The sequence below is a fragment of the Pecten maximus genome, chromosome 6, assembly GCF_902652985.1.
Source record: "Pecten maximus chromosome 6, xPecMax1.1, whole genome shotgun sequence".
NCBI classification, from domain to species: Eukaryota; Metazoa; Mollusca; class Bivalvia; order Pectinida; family Pectinidae; genus Pecten; species Pecten maximus.
Window position 1 is genome coordinate 2,211,028 of NC_047020.1, and position 21,261 is coordinate 2,232,288.

Consider the following 21,261-nt stretch of genomic DNA (forward strand, 5'->3'; position numbering starts at 1 on the left):
TACTCCACCACGATCCACTAGAAAGGCTGATTAACGAGTGATTCACGCTATCAGGATGGAATAGCCGTATTGTTGATCGATATCGACCTCTTTAACATGAATTAAAAATACCAAAACATTTCAAAGACTTAGATACCAGAAAGGTCTAGGACGACTTTATTTGGCCAGTCAAATGTTTGGATGAGGCGGTTTAAATTGTTCAAACCTTTCCCAGTTTCAAGGTCATGAACGGTAAGCATTAAAACGGAACAGAAAGCAAGAGCTAGGCTGTCATTATTGTACACCTACTTGGACGCAAATCATGAAACAATTTTACAAAGCATGCATAAGATACACCGCGCACACGATAGATCTATACACGTATACCGCAAATTCAACACCAACAGACTTGAACTGGAGTTACTTCTGGAGTGTGTGGCAGTGTATATCAATGCTTGTACTTCTTATAATTGTCGTATGCCATGATGTAATCCACTTTCTCTGGAACTCGCTTACATCCTGTTGTAGAAAACAGTTCCTCCTCGTCCGGATAGTATGATAGTTGGGCCGTAATGTCTCGCACGTCTCGCTCATCAATAACATCACGTCGAGGATAATACCGTTTTGCGACTAGACTGTCTTTTACACACTCGCGTACATGCTTACGCTCCAAAGGTAAAAATGGCACGTGAGCGGAGACCATGTGATGGAGGAGGATGCTGCTATGCCATAATCCGCCTGGAAAATAGGTATTTTAATAACATTTTTCATTAAAATCAGCGTGAAAGTAACAGTGTGTATTAGTAAAAATGTTTGTAACATATTGGGGACAGTAACATCATACATCTGTAATTGATTCTGCAGTCATCTACAGATCAGTTTGTTTACGAAAACCTCCGTCATATCGGTTGTTTCCAAATCCTCTTTCAAGGAAATAATTTGATTTCTTATTTTGACTATTAATCGGCATGTTTTCATATTGGCTAATTGGATGCCATTTTCAACTGGTGCCCGAGATGTCCATTGAACTCGATGATATAGGCCTAATATTTCGACATTTGGATAAGATTAGCAGATCTCGGCCCAAGGAGGGCGAGGATTTTGAAGTTGCCGATCATTTTGCGACTCCAAACTACTTGTCGTTTTGTCCTGCGACTATATATAATATTCTCATTGGACGCCCAGATGTGGGATTCCCTTCGTTAGTCCATTCAACTGATGCGATAGTAGAATAATACGCCGAGTTTCTAAACCCGAGACGACTCGTGGAATGTTTAGAAATTTGTTCATCTTTTTTTTTATTTATTTTTTATTAATCTTATTTTTTTTACAAGACGTACGATAACATACATATAAACATATGGGGAAGCATTACATACAAACTATCAACATTACATTCTCCCTGGTGGTATAAAAATATATTACGATATACAAAATGTATCGGATTAACTAAATGAGGTAGTTGGATTTATTATTAAAGTATACTGATTTTATCTTTGATTGAAACATTGTAGAATAACAAAGAATGTAATAGACTGGAGATTTGGAGGGATGGGGTACAACAACAACAAAGACAAAATGAGCAAAAAACAAAAACAAAAAAAGTTTTCTGTATACACACAAAGACATGGACATATGGACAAGGACATTGTAGACTGGTCTAACAAATATCAGTGATTTAGTAATTCGGTTAAAAGTTATTTGTTTATAATTTGCTCACTCTACTGACTTATATGGTTTGTTGCACCTTGCTCAACTGAAAGATTCAGAAATATTGATGTGTTCGAACAAAGCTTAAATTTGTAACCAATCGTTTATTTGAGTAATGTGTTCATCTTACTTTGAAGTCCATTTGAACACTTACTTTTTTTTTCGTTTAACGCTTCTGTAATAATCAGTTGTTCCATGTCGACAAGCCCGAGTGATTCCCTTTGAAGCCCCTCCCTCCAGTGGTCTATCACCTTCTTCTGTATGGCACTACCCGCCGTGTTACTGAAAAAATGGCGTGATGATAACACTTCATTTATGTCTGATGGATATTCCTTGCCTATAGCAGTGTTTTTAACATCAAGGTTCGACGTGATATTAAATTAACAGGGTATCAACGAAAGAAATACTGCAAAACATCGGATACTAATAGAGACATATATAACAGGGTATCAACGAAAGAAATACTGCAACACATCGGATAATAATAGAGACATATATGAATCAACTGTGACATGTAAACTCCTCATACTTAGAACAGACTCTGGAGTAGTGAATCAACTGTGACATGTAAACTCCTCATACTTAGAACACTGGAGTAGTGAATCAAGTGTGACATGTAAACTCCTCATACTTAGAACAGACTCTGGAGTAGTGAATCAACTGTGACATGTAAACTCCTCATACTTAGAACAGACTCTGGAGTAGTGAATCAACTGTGACATGTAAACTCCTCATACTTAGAACAGACTCTGGAGTAGTGAATCAACTGTGACATGTAAACTCCTCATACTTAGAACAGACTTTGGAGTAGTGAATCAACTGTGACATGTAAACTCCCGATACTTAGAACAGACTCTGGAGTAGTGAATCAACTGTGACATGTAAACTCCTCATACTTAGAACAGACTCTGGAGTAGTGAACCAACTGTGACATGTAAACTCCCGATACTTAGAACAGACTCTGAAGTAGTGAATCAACTGTGACATGTAAACTCCCGATACTTAGAACAGACTCTGGAGTAGTGAATCAACTGTGACATGTAAACTCCCGATACTTAGAACAGACTCTGGAGTAGTGAATCAACTGTGACATGTAAACTCCTCATACTTAGAACACTGGAGTAGTGAATCAAGTGTGACATGTAAACTCCTCATACTTAGAACAGACTCTGGAGTAGTGAATCAACTGTGACATGTAAACTCCTCATACTTAGAACAGACTCTGGAGTAGTGAACCAACTGTGACATGTAAACTCCCGATACTTAGAACAGAATCTGAAGTAGTGAATCAACTGTGACATGTAAACTCCCGATACTTAGAACAGACTCTGGAGTAGTGAATCAACTGTGACATGTAAACTCCTCATACTTAGAACAGACTCTGGAGTAGTGAATCAACTGTGACATGTAAACTCCTCATACTTAGAACAGACACTGGAGTAGTGAATCAACTGTGACATGTAAACTCCCGATACTTAGAACAGACTCTGGAGTAGTGAATCAACTGTGACATGTAAACTCCTCATACTTAGAACAGACTCTGGAGTAGTGAATCAACCGTGACATGTAAACTCCTCATACTTAGAACAGACTCTGGAGTAGTGAACCAACTGTGACATGTAAACTCCTCATACTTAGAACACTGGAGTAGTGAATCAAGTGTGACATGTAAACTCCTCATACTTAGAACAGACTCTGGAGTAGTGAATCAACTGTGACATGTAAACTCCTCATACTTAGAACAGACTCTGGAGTAGTGAATCAACTGTGACATGTAAACTCCTCATACTTAGAACACTGGAGTAGTGAATCAAGTGTGACATGTAAACTCCTCATACTTAGAACAGACTCTGGAGTAGTGAATCAACTGTGACATGTAAACTCCTCATACTTAGAACAGACTCTGGAGTAGTGAATCAACTGTGACATGTAAACTCCTCATACTTAGAACAGACACTGGAGTAGTGAATCAACTGTGACATGTAAACTCCCGATACTTAGAACAGACTCTGGAGTAGTGAATCAACTGTGACATGTAAACTCCTCATACTTAGAACAGACTCTGGAGTAGTGAATCAACCGTGACATGTAAACTCCTCATACTTAGAACAGACTCTGGAGTAGTGAACCAACTGTGACATGTAAACTCCCGATACTTAGAACAGACTCTGAAGTAGTGAATCAACTGTGACATGTAAACTCCCGATACTTAGAACAGACTCTGGAGTAGTGAATCAACTGTGACATGTAAACTCCTCATACTTAGAACACTGGAGTAGTGAATCAACTGTGACATGTAAACTCCTCATACTTAGAACAGACTCTGGAGTAGTGAATCAACCGTGACATGTAAACTCCTCATACTTAGAACAGACTCTGGAGTAGTGAACCAACTGTGACATGTAAACTCCCGATACTTAGAACAGAATCTGAAGTAGTGAATCAACTGTGACATGTAAACTCCCGATACTTAGAACAGACTCTGGAGTAGTGAATCAACTGTGACATGTAAACTCCTCATACTTAGAACAGACTCTGGAGTAGTGAATCAACTGTGACATGTAAACTCCTCATACTTAGAACAGACTCTGGAGTAGTGAATCAACTGTGACATGTAAACTCCCGATACTTAGAACAGACTCTGGAGTAGTGAATCAACTGTGACATGTAAACTCCCGATACTTAGAACAGACTTTGGAGTAGTGAATCAACTGTGACATGTAAACTCCTCATACTTAGAACAGACTTTGGATTAGTGAATCAAGTGTGACATGTAAACTCCTCATACTTAGAACAGACTCTGGAGTAGTGAATCAACTGTGACATGTAAACTACTGATACTTAGAACAGACTCTGGAGTAGTGAATCAACTGTGACATGTAAACTCCCGATACTTAGAACAGACTCTGGAGTAGTGAATCGACCGTGACATGTAAACTCCTCATACTTAGAACAGACTCTGGAGTAGTGAATCAACTGTGACATGTAAACTCCTCATACTTAGAACAGACTCTGGAGTAGTGAATCAACTGTGACATGTAAACTCCTCATACTTAGAACAGACTCTGGAGAAGTGAATCAACTGTGACATGTAAACTCCCGATACTTAGAACAGACTCTGGAGTAGTGAATCAACTGTGACATGTAAACTCCCGATACTTAGAACAGACTCTGGAGTAGTGAATCAACTGTGACATGTAAACTCCTCATACTTAGAACAGACTCTGGAGTAGTGAATCAACTGTGACATGTAAACTCCTCATACTTAGAACAGACTCTGGAGTAGTGAATCAACTGTGACATGTAAACTCCTCATACTTAGAACAGACTTTGGAGTAGTGAATCAACTGTGACATGTAAACTCCCGATACTTAGAACAGACTCTGGAGTAGTGAATCAACTGTGACATGTAAACTCCCGATACTTAGAACAGACTCTGGAGTAGTGAACCAACTGTGACATGTAAACTCCCGATACTTAGAACAGACTCTGGAGTAGTGAATCAACTGTGACATGTAAACTCCCGATACTTAAAACAGACTCTGGAGTAGTGAATCAACTGTGACATGTAAACTCCCGATACTTAGAACAGACTTTGGAGTAGTGAATCAACTGTGACATGTAAACTCCTCATACTTAGAACAGACTCTGGAGTAGTGAATCAACTGTGACATGTAAACTCCTCATACTTAGAACAGACTCTGGAGTAGTGAATCAACTGTGACATGTAAACTCCCGATACTTAGAACAGACTCTGGAGTAGTGAATCAACTGTGACATGTAAACTCCCGATACTTAGAACAGACTCTGGAGTAGTGAATCAACTGTGACATGTAAACTCCTCATACTTAGAACAGACTCTGGAGTAGTGAATCAACTGTGACATGTAAACTCCCGATACTTAGAACAGACTTTGGAGTAGTGAATCAACTGTGACATGTAAACTCCTCATACTTAGAACAGACTCTGGAGTAGTGAATCAACTGTGACATGTAAAATCCTCATACTTAGAACAGACTCTGGAGTAGTGAATCAACTGTGACATGTAAACTCCCGATACTTAGAACAGACTTTGGAGTAGTGAATCAACTGTGGCATGTAAACTCCTCATACTTAGAACAGACTCTGGAGTAGTGAATCAACTGTGACATGTAAACTCCCGATACTTAGAACAGACTCTGGAGTAGTGAATCAAGTGTGACATGTAAACTCCCGATACTTAGAACAGACTCTGGAGTAGTGAATCAACTGTGACATGTAAACTCCTCATACTTAGAACAGACTCTGGAGTAGTGAATCAACTGTGACATGTAAACTCCTCATACTTAGAACAGACTCTGGAGTAGTGAATCAACTGTGACATGTAAACTCCCGATACTTAGAACAGACTCTGGAGTAGTGAATCAACTGTGACATGTAAACTCCTCATACTTAGAACTGACTTTGGATTTGTGAATTAGTTTTGAAATTTTGAAGTTCCTGGTACCTAGAATAGAGCTGAAGTAATGAATACTATTCGGGAGTAGTGAATCAACTGTGACATGTGATACGCTTTATCATCATCATTCATCATATGTATAGTAGTGCTTCTCTGAATGACACTTTGATTCGATCTTTTATTCCTTTTCTTTACATAAGTTATTCCCCTTTGTTCATTTTGTTTGTCCGGAGATTTTCTTAAAATTATCGGCTTCTCTTTGGAACTCGGTCTGCTTTTTAATCGTGATACAAAGTTGTGTTTCCCTGAAAGACATTGTGATTGGACTATTTTTGTAAAGGGTACTGCCCTTGCATGTGTGTCTGTAGATTTCTTCAAATTTTGTAACCTAAAAACAATTCATTTGAAACAACAATGCATTCCCTTTTGGCATGAGAGGGGCTTATATTGTTTCGTCCCGCGGTTTTGTTTTATTTTAATTTTGTTGATAAAGAAATACCCTTTTATGCAGAGAAACTAAAATTATTTATAGTAGATACGCTGTATCTACTATACATAAAACAAACACATGTATACATTGTACTATATACTATAGCCAATCCGGACTTACCTAAGGAAAAGGAATGTGCTTTTCCTGTAGTTCACGCCGTTTAAGTTTTTGTAAAAGTCGAGGTATGGCTTCACGATGTCCAGGACACCGACAGGCATTTTGTCTACCTCGTCAAAAATGAACATCGAACGCTCACACTTAGATACACTTGTCTCTATTCTTTTCTTTAAATTAACCTGAAGTAAAATTGAAAGAATGCACAATTAATTTATGTATATACAAACACGTCCCTGCGTACAGAATTGGTGTGCACCCTGACATATAGTAGTCAATATAGACAATAAATAAACTTGAATCCATGACGCTCACAAGATCGTAACTCACCTGTATTACTAAGTATTCCCTACCCATTGTGTAATTACAAATTTGTATTACTGTATGTCATGACATTGATTACATGTAGTAATGTACTGACCTGATAATTTATCTTACTGTGCTAACGTCGCTGATTAACAACTGATATAATGTTGTTGGCCCTTGATAATAAAATATGCTTTCTAGAATGTTTCACACAATCATACAGAGAAAACGATTATATTGAATATTGAATCTATACAGACTGATCGGCAGAAACAATTTGAATCATAATTATATCTTTATTGTTGATAATGTTTTAATAATACAAAGGACGTTTTTGATTTAGAGCAGTGTAATCATTTGAAATATCTCTGATTTTCATTAGTTCGCGTACGTTTCTATACAATTAACACTCGTATAATGTTTTACCTTATATTCGTGCACCTTCCCCGGATGAAGGAACTCGTTTGTTGCTGCTATGAGATGGACATATTTACTGTCCATTCCCTTCCTGTATATACTCTCAGCAATGATTCTGCTAACAAGGTTTTTACCCGTCCCTGTTCCGCCATGGAAGGAGAGGGACAAAGCTTTTGTTTGATGCACAGGTCTCGCATGGGCATGAACGTGATTTAGTATTGCGGCCTGAGCCAAGTGTTGACCGTACAGACGCGTTTCTAGAGATTTCATCAGGGCTGCAAAAACAATAATATTCAGTTAATATATAATAATAATATTATAGTAATATTATGATATTAATCTAAATTTTTAATTCAAATAATAATATTATTTTAAAGAATGACTAGATTGACTTTGTTCAGTGCAGGAGCAATACAGTTACTATATACCACCTGTTATATACCACCTGTTATATATCGCCTGTAATATATCACCTGTTATATATCACCTGTAATATACCACCTGTAATATACCACCTGTTATATACTACCTGTTTATACCACCTGTAATATATCATCTGTAATATACTACCTGTTTATACCACCTGTAATATACCACCTGTAATATATCACCTGTAATATACTACCTGTTATATATTACCTGTAATATACCACCTGTTATATACCACCTGTTATATATCACCTGTAATATATCACCTGTTATATACCACCTGTTATATATCACCTGTTATATATCACCTGATATATATCACCTGTAATATACCATCTGTAATATACCACCTGTTATATACCACCTGTTATATACCACCTGTAATATATCACCTGTAATATACTACCTGTTTATACCACCTGTTTATACCACCTGTAATATATCACCTGTAATATATCACCTGTAATATACCACCTGTTATATATCACCTGTAATATACCACCTGTTTATACCACCTGTTTATACCACCTGTAATATATCACCTGTAATATATCACCTGTAATATACTACCTGTTTATACCACCTGTAATATACTACCTGTTATATATCACCTGTAATATACCACCTGTTATATACCACCTGTTATATATCACCTGTAATATACCACCTGTAATATACCACCTGTTATATACCACCTGTAATATACCACCTGTAATATACTACTTGTTTATACCACCTGTAATATACTACTTGTTTATACCACCTGTAATATATCACCTGTTTATACCACCTGTAATATACCACCTGTTTATACCACCGGTAATATACTACCTGTTAAATATCACCTGTAATATACCACCTGTTTATACCACCTGTAATATACCACCTGTAATATACTACCTATTTATACCACCTGTAATATATCACCTTTAATATACTACCTGTTTATACCACCTGTAATATATCACCTTTAACATACTACCTGTTATATACCACCTGTAATATACCACCTGTAATATACTACCTGTTATATACCACCTGTAATATACTACCTGTTTATACCACCTGTAATATATCACCTTAAATATACTGCCTGTTTATATCACCTGTAATATACCACCTGTAATATACCACCTGTAATATACTACCTGTTATATACCACCTGTAATATACCACCTGTAATATACTACCTGTTTATACCACCTGTAATATACTACCTGTTATATATCACCTGTAATATACCACCTGTTATATACCACCTGTTATATATCACCTGTAATATACCACCTGTAATATACCACCTGTTATATACCACCTGTAATATACCACCTGTAATATACTACTTGTTTATACCACCTGTAATATACTACTTGTTTATACCACCTGTAATATATCACCTGTTTATACCACCTGTAATATACCACCTGTTTATACCACCTGTAATATACTACCTGTTATATATCACCTGTAATATACCACCTGTTTATACCAACTGTAATATACCACCTGTAATATACTACCTGTTTATACAACCTGTAATATATCACCTTTAATATACTACCTGTGTATACCACCTGTAATATATCACCTTTAACATACTACCTGTTATATACCACCTGTAATATACCACCTGTAATATACTACCTGTTATATACCACCTGTAATATACTACCTGTTTATACCACCTGTAATATATCACCTTAAAAATACTGCCTGTTTATATCACCTGTAATATACCACCTGTAATATACCACCTGTAATATACTACCTGTTATATACCACCTGTAATATACCACCTGTAATATACTACCTGTTATATACCACATCTGCATGTTAGTCAGTGCATCCGGTCCTACGTTCAAAATGTCTTAGTGTCAATTCAGGTCAAATTTAAAAGAAAAAGATCAATTAAAAAATGTCAAGACATTGGCCTGAAATTGACACGAATGAAAAAAAATTTTCCACATGTAATTGTTTGAAATAAAATACAATCTGATCTTGAAAAGAAATAAACATTGAAGCAATTGCGATGTTTTGTTGTTAGTTTTGTATTGTCGACATCTTACCTCGCTCGTCTAGTTTAATGTAGTTATCTGTACAACACTCCCCACCAAACCTACACGTGACAGGTTCAAAAAAGGATGAAATGGAAGAGAAACCGTCCCAGCAAGTTCCAATTTTTATCAATGCCAAAAACAGCGCCCAAATAAGGACCACACTTCTTTGTCTGGTCATGGAATACTACAATGGCAAAACAACTAAATAAACACTACTTACAAAGTTTTTACGTAGGTTGTTGTGTTGGAGATGACGGATTCTACAAGTCTATATATCGTAACACTGGCGATTACGGTGTAATTTAATAACATTAATTACATAGACGTTTACATAGGTTTATTTTTGTAAATGCCCTTTACATCGTAAGAATGGTGTTTGTAAAGGATTGGATAATGTTATTGTGATAACTAAATTGGAGGCGATTCCTGAAAAAAAGTACCGCTAAGGAAAGAACATAGCTATTTAAAGAGGGAGTAAAGTTGCCAAATGGAAGGAAATTGTAATTCAAACTAATCGATAACGTCAGCCACGATAGCGTAACCATGTTTGTTTACCTGTAGATTATTTCTTAATTCTGACTGTTGCCTCATTTGTGTTTCGTTTACAGATAATTCGCCTGTTGTCATTGATATTGTTTCAAGGTTTTCAAGGTTTTATTGATATCACTCTGACACACTAGCGTGTGTAACAAGAGGTCACATATACATAATAACAATGATACATGGCGTACAGTTATACAATCTTACTATATTCTATACAATATAAATTTGTGATAATTACAAAGAACATTAAATAATTTTAAAGAATGGAGGAGCACTGCTTGATACAAAAATCACTTTAGAATCAATTTACTTAGTTTTTCTATAAATCTACTTTCTTTTAACCAGACTCTTTATTTCATCTCTTGAAAAAGAACAAATTGATTGGTAAATCCAGACATAGTTTGTATTAGTATCTCCAGGACTGCCTAATAATGTCTCATATGTGTTTATTTAATAACAACCGACTTAAGACCTACCTATTTTTATCACGGATGACCTATGCTTATGTACTTAACACGGTTGATGATTTAATTTATCACTGATGACTTTCCTGTGAATGCTTACTTAAGACCAATTAATGACTTACCGGAGATTGTTTATTTAAGACCAACTGATGTCTTACCTGTGATTGTTTACTTAAGACAAATTGATGACTTACCAGTGATGGTTTACTAAAACCAATTGTTGACTTACCTGTGATTGTTTACTAAAACCAACTGATACCTTACATGTGATTGTTTACTTCAGACCAACTGACGACTTACCTGTGATTGTTTACTTAACATCTACTGATGACTTACCTGTGATTGTTTATTTAACTGTTTACTTAACATCAACTGATGACTTACCTGTGATTGTTTATATCAGGCCAATTGATGACTTACCTGTGATTGCTTACTTAAGACCAACTGATGACTAACCTGTGATTGTTTACTTAAGACCAACTGATGACTTACATGTGATTGTTTACTTAAGACCAACTGATGACTTACTTGTGATTGTTTACTTAATACCAACTGATGACTTACCTGTGATTGTTTATTTATGACCAACAATGACAATGACAATATTTTATTCTCATAAACATATAAAGTGTAGAGAATTATATACATACAAAATTTGTACAGGACATATGATATAATACATCGATACATTTGTTAAGCAAGAGATTATCTTAAATATTGTTGAGTCGTATACTTATTTCTTTAATTAATTTCACAAGTGATTTCAATTCATCGTCTACTACAAAATTAAAAAGTGTATTAAATTTGAATGTACTTGGTCTTTCATAATAGTATCTATATAGATATATATTTTTTCTGTTTAATGCTATTTGATGATCGCTACAATTAAATAGATAATGGAATTCGTCTCCTATTTCATTCAGGTTACACAGACTACAGATTCTATTTTCTCTTGGGATGTTATTCCATCTTCCGTATTCGACTGGTAATTTAATGTTACAAGTTCGAAATTTACAATAGGAATTAGCTAGCTTAGGAGGGAGGTCAAGTAGATATTTTTCTAAACTTAAATCATGTTTATAAATTCTGTAATTGGTCCCTTTCGGAGAATTGAAAAGGTCATTTTTCCAATTACATATGAACAAATTTCTTAGGGTATGAAAAACAGTATTTTTTAAGCAGCGCATACTAGTAAATTCATGGTTTTCAAAAACATCTAATAAATTACATTCTTCAAAAATATTTTTAATATAGTTAGACCATTGAGCATTATAATGTCTTAAAATTTGGAAAAAATTGTTGCTCAATTTATTATGAGTTGAAACCATCATTTTGGCCCAAAATCCATTCATACGAACTTTTATATTTATATTTAATGGAAACCTTCCCAATTCTCCATATATCATAAAGTTTGAAGGATATGTTTACAGAATTTCATATGTAGACGTTCTAAGAGTTTGGTGTCACAAAACCCCCAAACCTCACAGCCATATAGTATAGTCGGTTTGATTGCTTTATCAAAAATATCCATTTTACAATCGATGGACAGATTATGATTTCTGCATTTTGAAATAGCACCATACATGGCCCCAAGGCCTTTTTCATATAATTGTTTGATATTCAAATGTGTAAAACAATTTCTAGTAAAACAAACCCCGAGATATTTAAAAAATTTCACAATTTCTAAATTATTGCCATTATAGGTGAACTGTATATTTCGTGACACCGTTCCTCTCCCAAAAACCATTATCTTAGTCTTGTCAATGTTAACTTTAAGATGCCACACTTTTGAGTAGGTGTGAAATACGTTAAGTTGTGTTTGTAAATCTTCTACTGACTCTGCAAGTAGAATGGTATCATCGGCATACAACATTACATACAACTTGAGATACACTTGTAGCTCTGTCTCTAGTTTTCCCGCCAAATTAGATAAACCTCTACAGTCATGTGATATTAAGAAATGTTCTAGATCATTTAAAAAGATTGAAAACAAAAATGGGGACAAATTTTCCCCTTGTCTTACACCGGAATTACAATTAAAAATATTAGAGACAGAACCGCCTTTAATTACTTTGGTCTTAATTCCATTGTACACATTAATTATGACTTAAACATTTCCCTCCTATATTACTTGTAATTAATTTGTTCCACAGTCCTAATCTCCAGACACTGTCGAATGCGTTCTCAAAATCTATAAATGCACAGTACATTTTACTTTTGAATTGTTTTGATAGTTCAATTAAAGAATAGAGTGAAAAAATATGATCAGTTGTGGAATGATGTTTTCTAAATCCCGCTTGGTTTTCTAGTATAAGTTCAATGCTATCTGCATAATTGGTGAGTCGTTCATTGATAATGGTTGTAAATAACTTACCCAGACAGCTTACCAGTGTAATTGGTCTGTAATTATTAGCATCATGGATATCTCCTTTATTTTTAAAAAAACTGGTATAATATTGCCCATCAACCACACATCTGGGATATTACCAGTGTCGAATATATAATTAAAGATTTTGACGTATAATGGTAGCATGATATCTGCAGTAGATTTTATATATTCATTACATACTAGATCTTCACCAAAAGCCTTATTGTTTTTTTTAATCTAAACATACATTTTGATATTTCTGATGAAGATATAGGTATATTTAAACAAGTATTGGCTCCCAGGTTCGATAACTCTTGGAGCTGTTCACTGGAAAATATATGATTATAAGTTCCCTCAATATTATGGTTAAAATATTTACTAAAATAATTGTAGAGATCCTCGATATCTGCCTTACATGTTTTTTTCTTACTAGGACTACCCTTGTTTAATATTTTCCAATATTCGTTTGGGTTTCTAGATCTTAAATTGTTTAATTTCGTTTTAATCTGAATTTTATGTGCAGTAACTGCTGACTTCAGCGTTTTACGATATTTGCGTTCCTTGTCGTATAAATCTTCTTTAAATATTTGGTCACCACATCTTTTATATAATCTTTTGGCTTTTCTGTAATTCTGTCTTGCTGATTTACAATCTTTGGTGAACCATGGCTTTTTGAAATTGGAATGTTTGGTCATAGGTTGGGTAGTACCAAAAGCATGTTTAGCGGCATCGACGAAAATTTCACTCAAAGTACATGTATTTACAGTTTCATTGATAAAAGTTACATTTTCAATTTCATTATTGCACATGTTATTTACAATATTCTCTATATACGAGTATCTTTCAGATACTGACTGCACAAACTTATCCTTTTCAATATCATTCCATTTTTTTTGGTTTGGAAATAAAACAATCATCTTCGGAAACCTCATTATCACAATCGTTTGTAATATTACATCTTTTAAGTAGATTTAGGTGCATTGGAAAGTGTACATCTGACAAAAGAGAAGAAAATTCATTAATAGAAAAATCATCTACTTATTTAAACAGTTCAAAATTCCCTATACAATAATCTACAACACTTCTTACATGTAAGTTTACCGACATCTCGGTCTTCGCCCATTCTACCATTTAAATTAAAGATATTACAGTGTTTACACATGTCTAATAAACACCCGCCATAATTATTTCGTACTTGATCTTGGGAAAATCTTGTCTTTGGTACATGTATTTCTTCAAATTTATTTACATCCTAGTCATCAAGATCATCATCTATATCATCTATAAAATCAGGAGCGTTTGCTGTTCTACTATTAAAACCGTCCAAAAGACAAATACATTTAACATCATTCCTGGAGTTTAGTAATTCGTTTTCGATTTCTTCAAAAAAAGAAGACTCTGTGATACAGATCATATCATGTTTTGTAATAAATTCTATAAATTCTGGGCATTTAAGTTTGCTACTGAGACCATTTACATTAATACTTGTTATTTTGAATGTAGTATCTTGCAGACATTTTGATGATTCTCCCTCCGCGTGTCCCTACACTATTTTAACAAAAGTTTCCTCGTCGGATCGGTCCTGGCTAGCGTCGGCCGAGAAGTTGGATCGACCAGATGTGCGCACGCGTTTTGCCGGTGGTGTCACTGTGGGTGGATAGCCTTTAGTCGTTTGTGGTTCCTTGAAGTTCTGTGTTGTATTCATATTGTTATTGTTATTTCACTCGGAACACTTATCGCCTGTCCCTCTCCCGTAGTGATACCGATGTCACCCGTGTATAGACGTCCGTCTACGATCAATTTATCCCGAACTAATTTGGCTCGTCAACCATTGCGTCGCAGTTCTTTGAGTTTGGGATACAACAATTTCCTCTTATCTTCGATTTCAGATGGGAACTGTTCATTTATGTAAAATGTGGTTCCTTTGAGTTTTTTTTTTTTTTTGCGTTTTTTTTTTGCGTTTTTTGAGCATTGGACCTGTCTTGATTAAACAAGAACCTCGCAAATATTCTTCCCGCGCACAAACTTTCCGAACCTATGAACATTACCTAGTTCCACCGCGTTGATTCCGAGTTCAATACTGAGGAAATCCCGAAGTTTGGATTCAGTGTCCTCACCATTATCCTCTCGTAGACCACTAAACACTAGATTGTTTTTCATTGAGCGCCACTTAAGCTCTGGAACACTGTTTTTCATGTCTTCTTTTTCAGCCTTTAGCTCTTTAACGGATTGTTCTAACTCGTTCACTTTAGTGTCTGTTTGTGAGGGTGTTGATATCGTGCGTTGAATTGTTTTTATTTGTTTAGTTTGTTTTTCTGTTGTGATTTTCATTTCATCAAACAAGTTTTGGACAAGTTCAATAATTTTATTCAACTGTGTTACTGATTCATCACTTTTAACTTCACCAAACAAAGTCACGTTCAGCATAACAAGATTGGCTAAAAGACAGCTAGTGATAAATTATGAATCCATTATGCGTATGTTTGTCCTTGTAGATGTGTGTGTCACTATGTAAAGTTTGTGAATATATACTTTTTCTTTCATTTAGTTGTTGCAAATGAATTGGAAACGACTTCAAGGAATTTATAATAGGACGGCGTAATAATGTCTTATCTGTTTGTTTACTTAGGACCGACTGGACTGAAGCCTTATGTGTGTTTATTTGCATCAAACGGACTGCTAACTTACCTGTAAATGTTTACGTAGGACCGACAAACTTACCTGCGTATACTTGATAGTTTATCGATAGTAATTTCTGTAGTTGTAGGATCGCCTGATAACGTCCTACCCGTGTTGACTGCCTGATTACGACTTTGCTGAAAGAAATATTTGGCTCTAGTTTTACTTTCGGTATTGAATACGTAAAGATTGATCGTACCTGGAACTACACCAGTAATTAATCAATATCAGGTCGTATAGTATAAACTAAAAGGCTCAACAACTGTGCATGTACAGGTCCATACAGGTAACAGGTTTTATATGTGCACAGAAGTTTCAGGTATGACAAATCGCGGAAAAAACCCAGTTTTATACACGTAAGCAGTAATTAGCACTGCCTCTTATACTCTGTCACACAACAAGCCGGGTTTAGGAAAGGGTATGCTACCACATACAATATTTTTTCTAATGCAAACACAAGTATCAATGTATTTATCATAAAATAAGAAATTGTACTATTCATTCGTCGACTTTAAAAAACCCACTTTGATACTGTATGGAGAGTCAGACTTTAAGGGGGGGGGGGGGGGGGGGGGGGGGGGGGGGGGGGGGGTAATATCAAAGGTAGAATGTAATTTATAGCTTATATACTGATACTAAGTCAAGTTGTGTTAAAGGAAATGTACAAACTCAATTTATATCAGTTGATTTAGGGGAGTTCCTTACAAATAACGAGGTCAAATGTCGACAATATCTCTGATTCATATAGCAATACAGGCGATATTGTTGTATAATCATGCAACAATATCGCCTGTAATGCTATATGCATCAGAGATTTAAAAAATTACGTGCCTAGAGGCATTATTTGAGGTTTATAAAAGAGCTCTTAATTTAAAAAGGTACCCCTTATTATATAGTATACGGTGAATCAGGACGCTTCCAATTAAAAAATGTAATCAAAAGCAGAACTATTTGATATCTGCACATGCACACCTCCTAGCGGTGATCTTGGGAATACTCCTAGTAGCTGAATGGAAGTGACGTAAGTCGTGTCACCAGAGCCTCTAAATATGTGGAATCCGTGGCTAAGAGTCACTCCTTCAGAAAACCACCGGCCCTCCAGGTCCAGGAGGTCGTGCTTTGGGCTAGCAACCATACCAAGTAAAACACCCAAACCGCTACATAAACTTTTACCAGAGAATCGAGACATGGAAGAAGGATGGATATCGTCCAGGAAACTTGAAGGACAGATGTCGGTCAAAACCGAGAGAAAGTTGCCAGAGGACAGATAACATCCTTTAACCAAACATAATTCGTAGAGTGGGATGCTGGTTTGTGCGAACCCTCTACCATACTGGGGAATTGTCGTGAGAAAGATGGACCGCTATAAGATTGAACTGATAGGTGTCAAGTAAGCCAGATGGACAGGACATGGGCAAATACAGTAAGCATAAGGTATGGCAAGCCAAGTTGTCATTTATGCAAGGAGCAACGTTGATCCAGGATTTAGCCAAATTATATAAGATATAATATAAGATATCTCATATACTTTATGAGATATCCTATATATTAAATGAGATACAAGATATCTTATAAAGAAAATTAAATAAGATATCTTATATATTATATGAGATATCTTGTATATTATATAAGGAAATTGTATAAGATATCTTCGAGATTTGAATTTGAGATAATGAACTCTCCCCCACTCGATGAAAGAGCCGAGATGAAGCTGAAACTGCATAAAATGGTTTGAAACAGATTTATAATTGCCATATCTGCACCGTGCCTAGCCGATCGTGGTCGCGACAGAGGGTTGGTTGTGAATGATCCACGTGCCTTCAAACAAAACGGAAGTTACCTTACAGAGGGAGCAATCATTCTTGAACATTTATGTTTTCGCGGTCTCACGAGAGTCTCGTTCTTTATAAGATATCTTATAAACTTTTCTTTATAAGATATCTTATATCTTTTATGATATATCTTATATACTCTATAAGATATCTCATAAATAAAAGTTAATGAGATATCTTATAAAAGATATAAGATATCTTATATATTATATAAGAAATCTTATAAAGAAAAGTTTATAAGATATCTTATAAAATATATAAAATATCTTATATATTTTATGAGATATCTTATATATTATAAATAAAAGATATCTTATAAACTTTTAATAAGATATCTCAAACATATAATATATCTTATAAACATATAAGATATCTCATAAACATATAAGATATCTTATATAATTTGGTAAAATACTGGATCAACATTGCTCCGCGAATAAATGACAACTTGGCTTGCCTTGATAAGGGCACAACATACTATCTATACTCAGGGCAATCAGATGACCATCATAGTAGCAGAGTGGTAATCATAACATCTAAGGAAGTCGGTGGGTGAAAGGATCATCAACGCAAGATACTCATCTTGTGCAAAACTCGCCACCGTGGTATGCGACACCACAGCTGAAGGTGCAGAGGAAGATTAGAAAGATGCCTTCTACGACAGCCTACAGAGAACAGATGACGAAACACCATCACATGATATTTTACTACTCATGGAAGATCTAAACGACAAGGTAGGACAAGACAATCAAGGGAAAGAGAGCATAAAGGGCCAGGAAGGTCTTTTGGATCAACTGAGATCACCACAGTAACCTTTGCCAAGAGAACAACTTGGTGAATGGTGGGACCATCTTCATGCACAAGGATCTCCGAAAATCAACCAGGACCTCTCCAGACGGTCATGCAAAGAACCAAAGTCGCCAAACATAGTGCAGATGTGAAGAGTGATCAATCAACGTGCTGGCAAAACGGAGACTGAAGCTTTGAAACGGTAAGAGTTAAGATCAACGACCATCTCCTATGAACATCAGAAGCTGAAAGACCTACAAGTTAAGAAAGCCTTCCAAGCTGAAATTATTTGTTGTCCTCGTAGAATATCCAGGGGAAACTGACATGCAACAATTTTATAAAGTATTGGCAAAGCTGGAAAGGAATTGTTTGGGCCAAAAAAGGGAAGAAGGAAGAATGGATTTCTTTTTTCAACATAGAAGATATCATAAAACAGGAAACAAAAGAAGGAGAAAATCCTTTCAACTCTAAGAAGAGAACTAGGGCAGAAAAGATAGCATACAAAGAGAGACTGGAAGAGCGAGCAGGAACACCAGCTTCAAAAAATTTTAAGTCTACCAACCAACCCACTCATCAAAGACCAACAGGGCAATCTAATATCTAAAGAGGAAGACGTTTTAAAGCGTTGGAAAGATTGATTTGAGAAAGTCTTATATGGTGGAGCGAGAGTCAGAGGCAAGTACACAATGTATTACGCCAGCAGAGAATGTTCTGCATGTCAACATAGAGTCACCTAGTATTGACGAGGTTAGGGGAGGCTTCAGGTATTGGCCAGGTCACAACCGAGATGTACGCTAAATATACTGACAGATATCCTTGGGAAGATCTGGGTGTCTTAGGTAATACCACTTTGCTTGAAAACGGGGCTATCCATGAAGCTGCCTAAGGGGGGGGGGGGGGGGGGGGGGGGGGGGGGGGGGGGCTATCAAATTACAACAACTGGAGAGATATCATGTTACTATCAGTAACCAGCAAAGTCCTCAGTATAGTTTGCCTGAATAGAAGACACAATTTGACAGATCGGCTACATCGTGAAGAACAAGAAGGATTGAGGAAGGAGAGATCATGTAGTGACCAGAGGTTTAGAATACGTCAAGTAATAGAGCAGAGCAATGAGATGAATTCGTCCGTTTATGTCCATTTCATCGATTTTATAAAAGCGTTCGATATTGCAAAGTACGGTATATCGTCCGGCCTTGTGGAAAATCACTATGGTTAACCAGATAAAGTCATTTCATTTCAACAAATTTTATTGACATGATGTTAATATCAATTGGATCGAATAACAGGCAAGCCTATATAAATTCTTTCCATGGTGGATTGAGTGATCGAATATAATTATAATCTTTTAAATTAATTGGTCTAAATATTTTGAAATGAAATACATAATATAAACAAAGGAATTAAGGGAAGTAACTATTTTTCAACACAAGATAAACACAGAATATGTTACATAAAGCACTTGCACACACACATACACACTCTAATATCAATATAAACAAATATAACAGTGATTCAGTTCCGAAGGAAATAAATAAACAATTGTAGACATCAAAGTTAATTAATATAGAGACAGTAACAGGTGGCTAGACCAAAAGTCCATGTGCCTATATTGCACAGGTCATCACCACCTGAGCTGTATAGGAATTTTCTATGCATATAATTTATGTAATTTTAATAATACTGTAGTTAATGACTTTATTCACACACTGATTTAATATATAGAAAACAGGAACTAAAATCAATGCAAGTATATTTTAATACATAAATAAATATCAGCTATGTTCAACTGGGTTCATATATATATATATATATATATATGATATTTAACTTACATTAAAAATTATTAATTTCATTAAGAAGTAGTATTTTTCAAGATGAACAGTATGATGGCTTTCTAGATCTTATATAAGTTAAAACGATGAGATTTTCCTATAAAATTTTGGACATCATTAAGTATTACTCTGTTAATATTTCCATCACAACTAGGACATCCATTTAAAATAATGTTAATACAAATATGGTTATGGTCAATATTAAAATTATTGAGGGAAGTAAACAAATTTATCCGCAAGTCATTATGTAGAGGACAATCTAGAAAAAAATGAGAAACTGTTTCATGGTCATCTGAACAATTACATAAAGGATTGTCTGTTAAATGGTCCTGGTTTAAATCAAAATTTAGATCACTGCAATAATTTCTAAGCTGAGTTAAAATTATGTTCGCCCTTCTGTTTCCTTCAGTTTTAAAGATTTTAACAGATTCAATTTCCAATGTGTTATTATTATTTAGTTTATGCTTAAAGCTTGCAAGTGAGGGATAATCAGAGTAGTTAGTATCTGTGTTGTTAGCTGTGCGGCACATAGACGGGAAGAAACTATCAAAGTAGCTATTAGTTCTGCATAAAGGTGGGTTAAAAAGTCTGATGTGTCGGAGAGGATAAGTATTATCGTTAGGATTGTTAGTAAATGGAATCAATATATCTTGTAAATATTGCGGTGCGAGTCCATGCATAAGTTTATACATCATAATATGTCTATGTTTCATTCTTCTGGCAGCCAGAGTTTCCCAACCAAGTTCCGTATACAGTTTAATATGTGAAGTGCCAGAGCGAAGGCCTGTGATGATTCTTGCTGCTTCTAATT

The 21,261-nt window shown here is 35.4% G+C and overlaps 1 protein-coding gene across 1 annotated transcript; it reads right to left on the reverse strand.

The window, feature by feature from the left end:
- Positions 1 to 127: 127 nt before the first annotated feature.
- Positions 128 to 16,152, reverse strand: LOC117328708 (torsin-1A-like). Its single transcript, XM_033886203.1, has 6 exons — positions 16,037 to 16,152; positions 9,950 to 10,124; positions 7,464 to 7,729; positions 6,738 to 6,913; positions 1,844 to 1,971; positions 128 to 717 (listed from the first exon to the last, which is right to left on the reverse strand). The coding sequence occupies exons 2-6, from the start codon at positions 10,116 to 10,118 to the stop codon at positions 428 to 430; spliced, it is 1,029 nt and encodes a 342-aa protein (XP_033742094.1). The 5' UTR covers positions 10,119 to 10,124; positions 16,037 to 16,152; the 3' UTR covers positions 128 to 427.
- Positions 16,153 to 21,261: the final 5,109 nt, after the last annotated feature.

Coding starts and splice junctions, on each gene's coding strand:
- LOC117328708 (XM_033886203.1), bottom strand. CDS start 10,118: ATGACCAGACAAAGAAGTGTGGTCCTTATTTGGGCGCTGTTTTTGGCA. Junction 7,730..9,949: donor CATTAAACTAGACGAGCGAG/GTAAGATGTCGA, acceptor TTGTTTTTGCAG/CCCTGATGAAATCTCTAGAA. Junction 6,914..7,463: donor GGAAGGTGCACGAATATAAG/GTAAAACATTAT, acceptor ATTTTACTTCAG/GTTAATTTAAAGAAAAGAAT.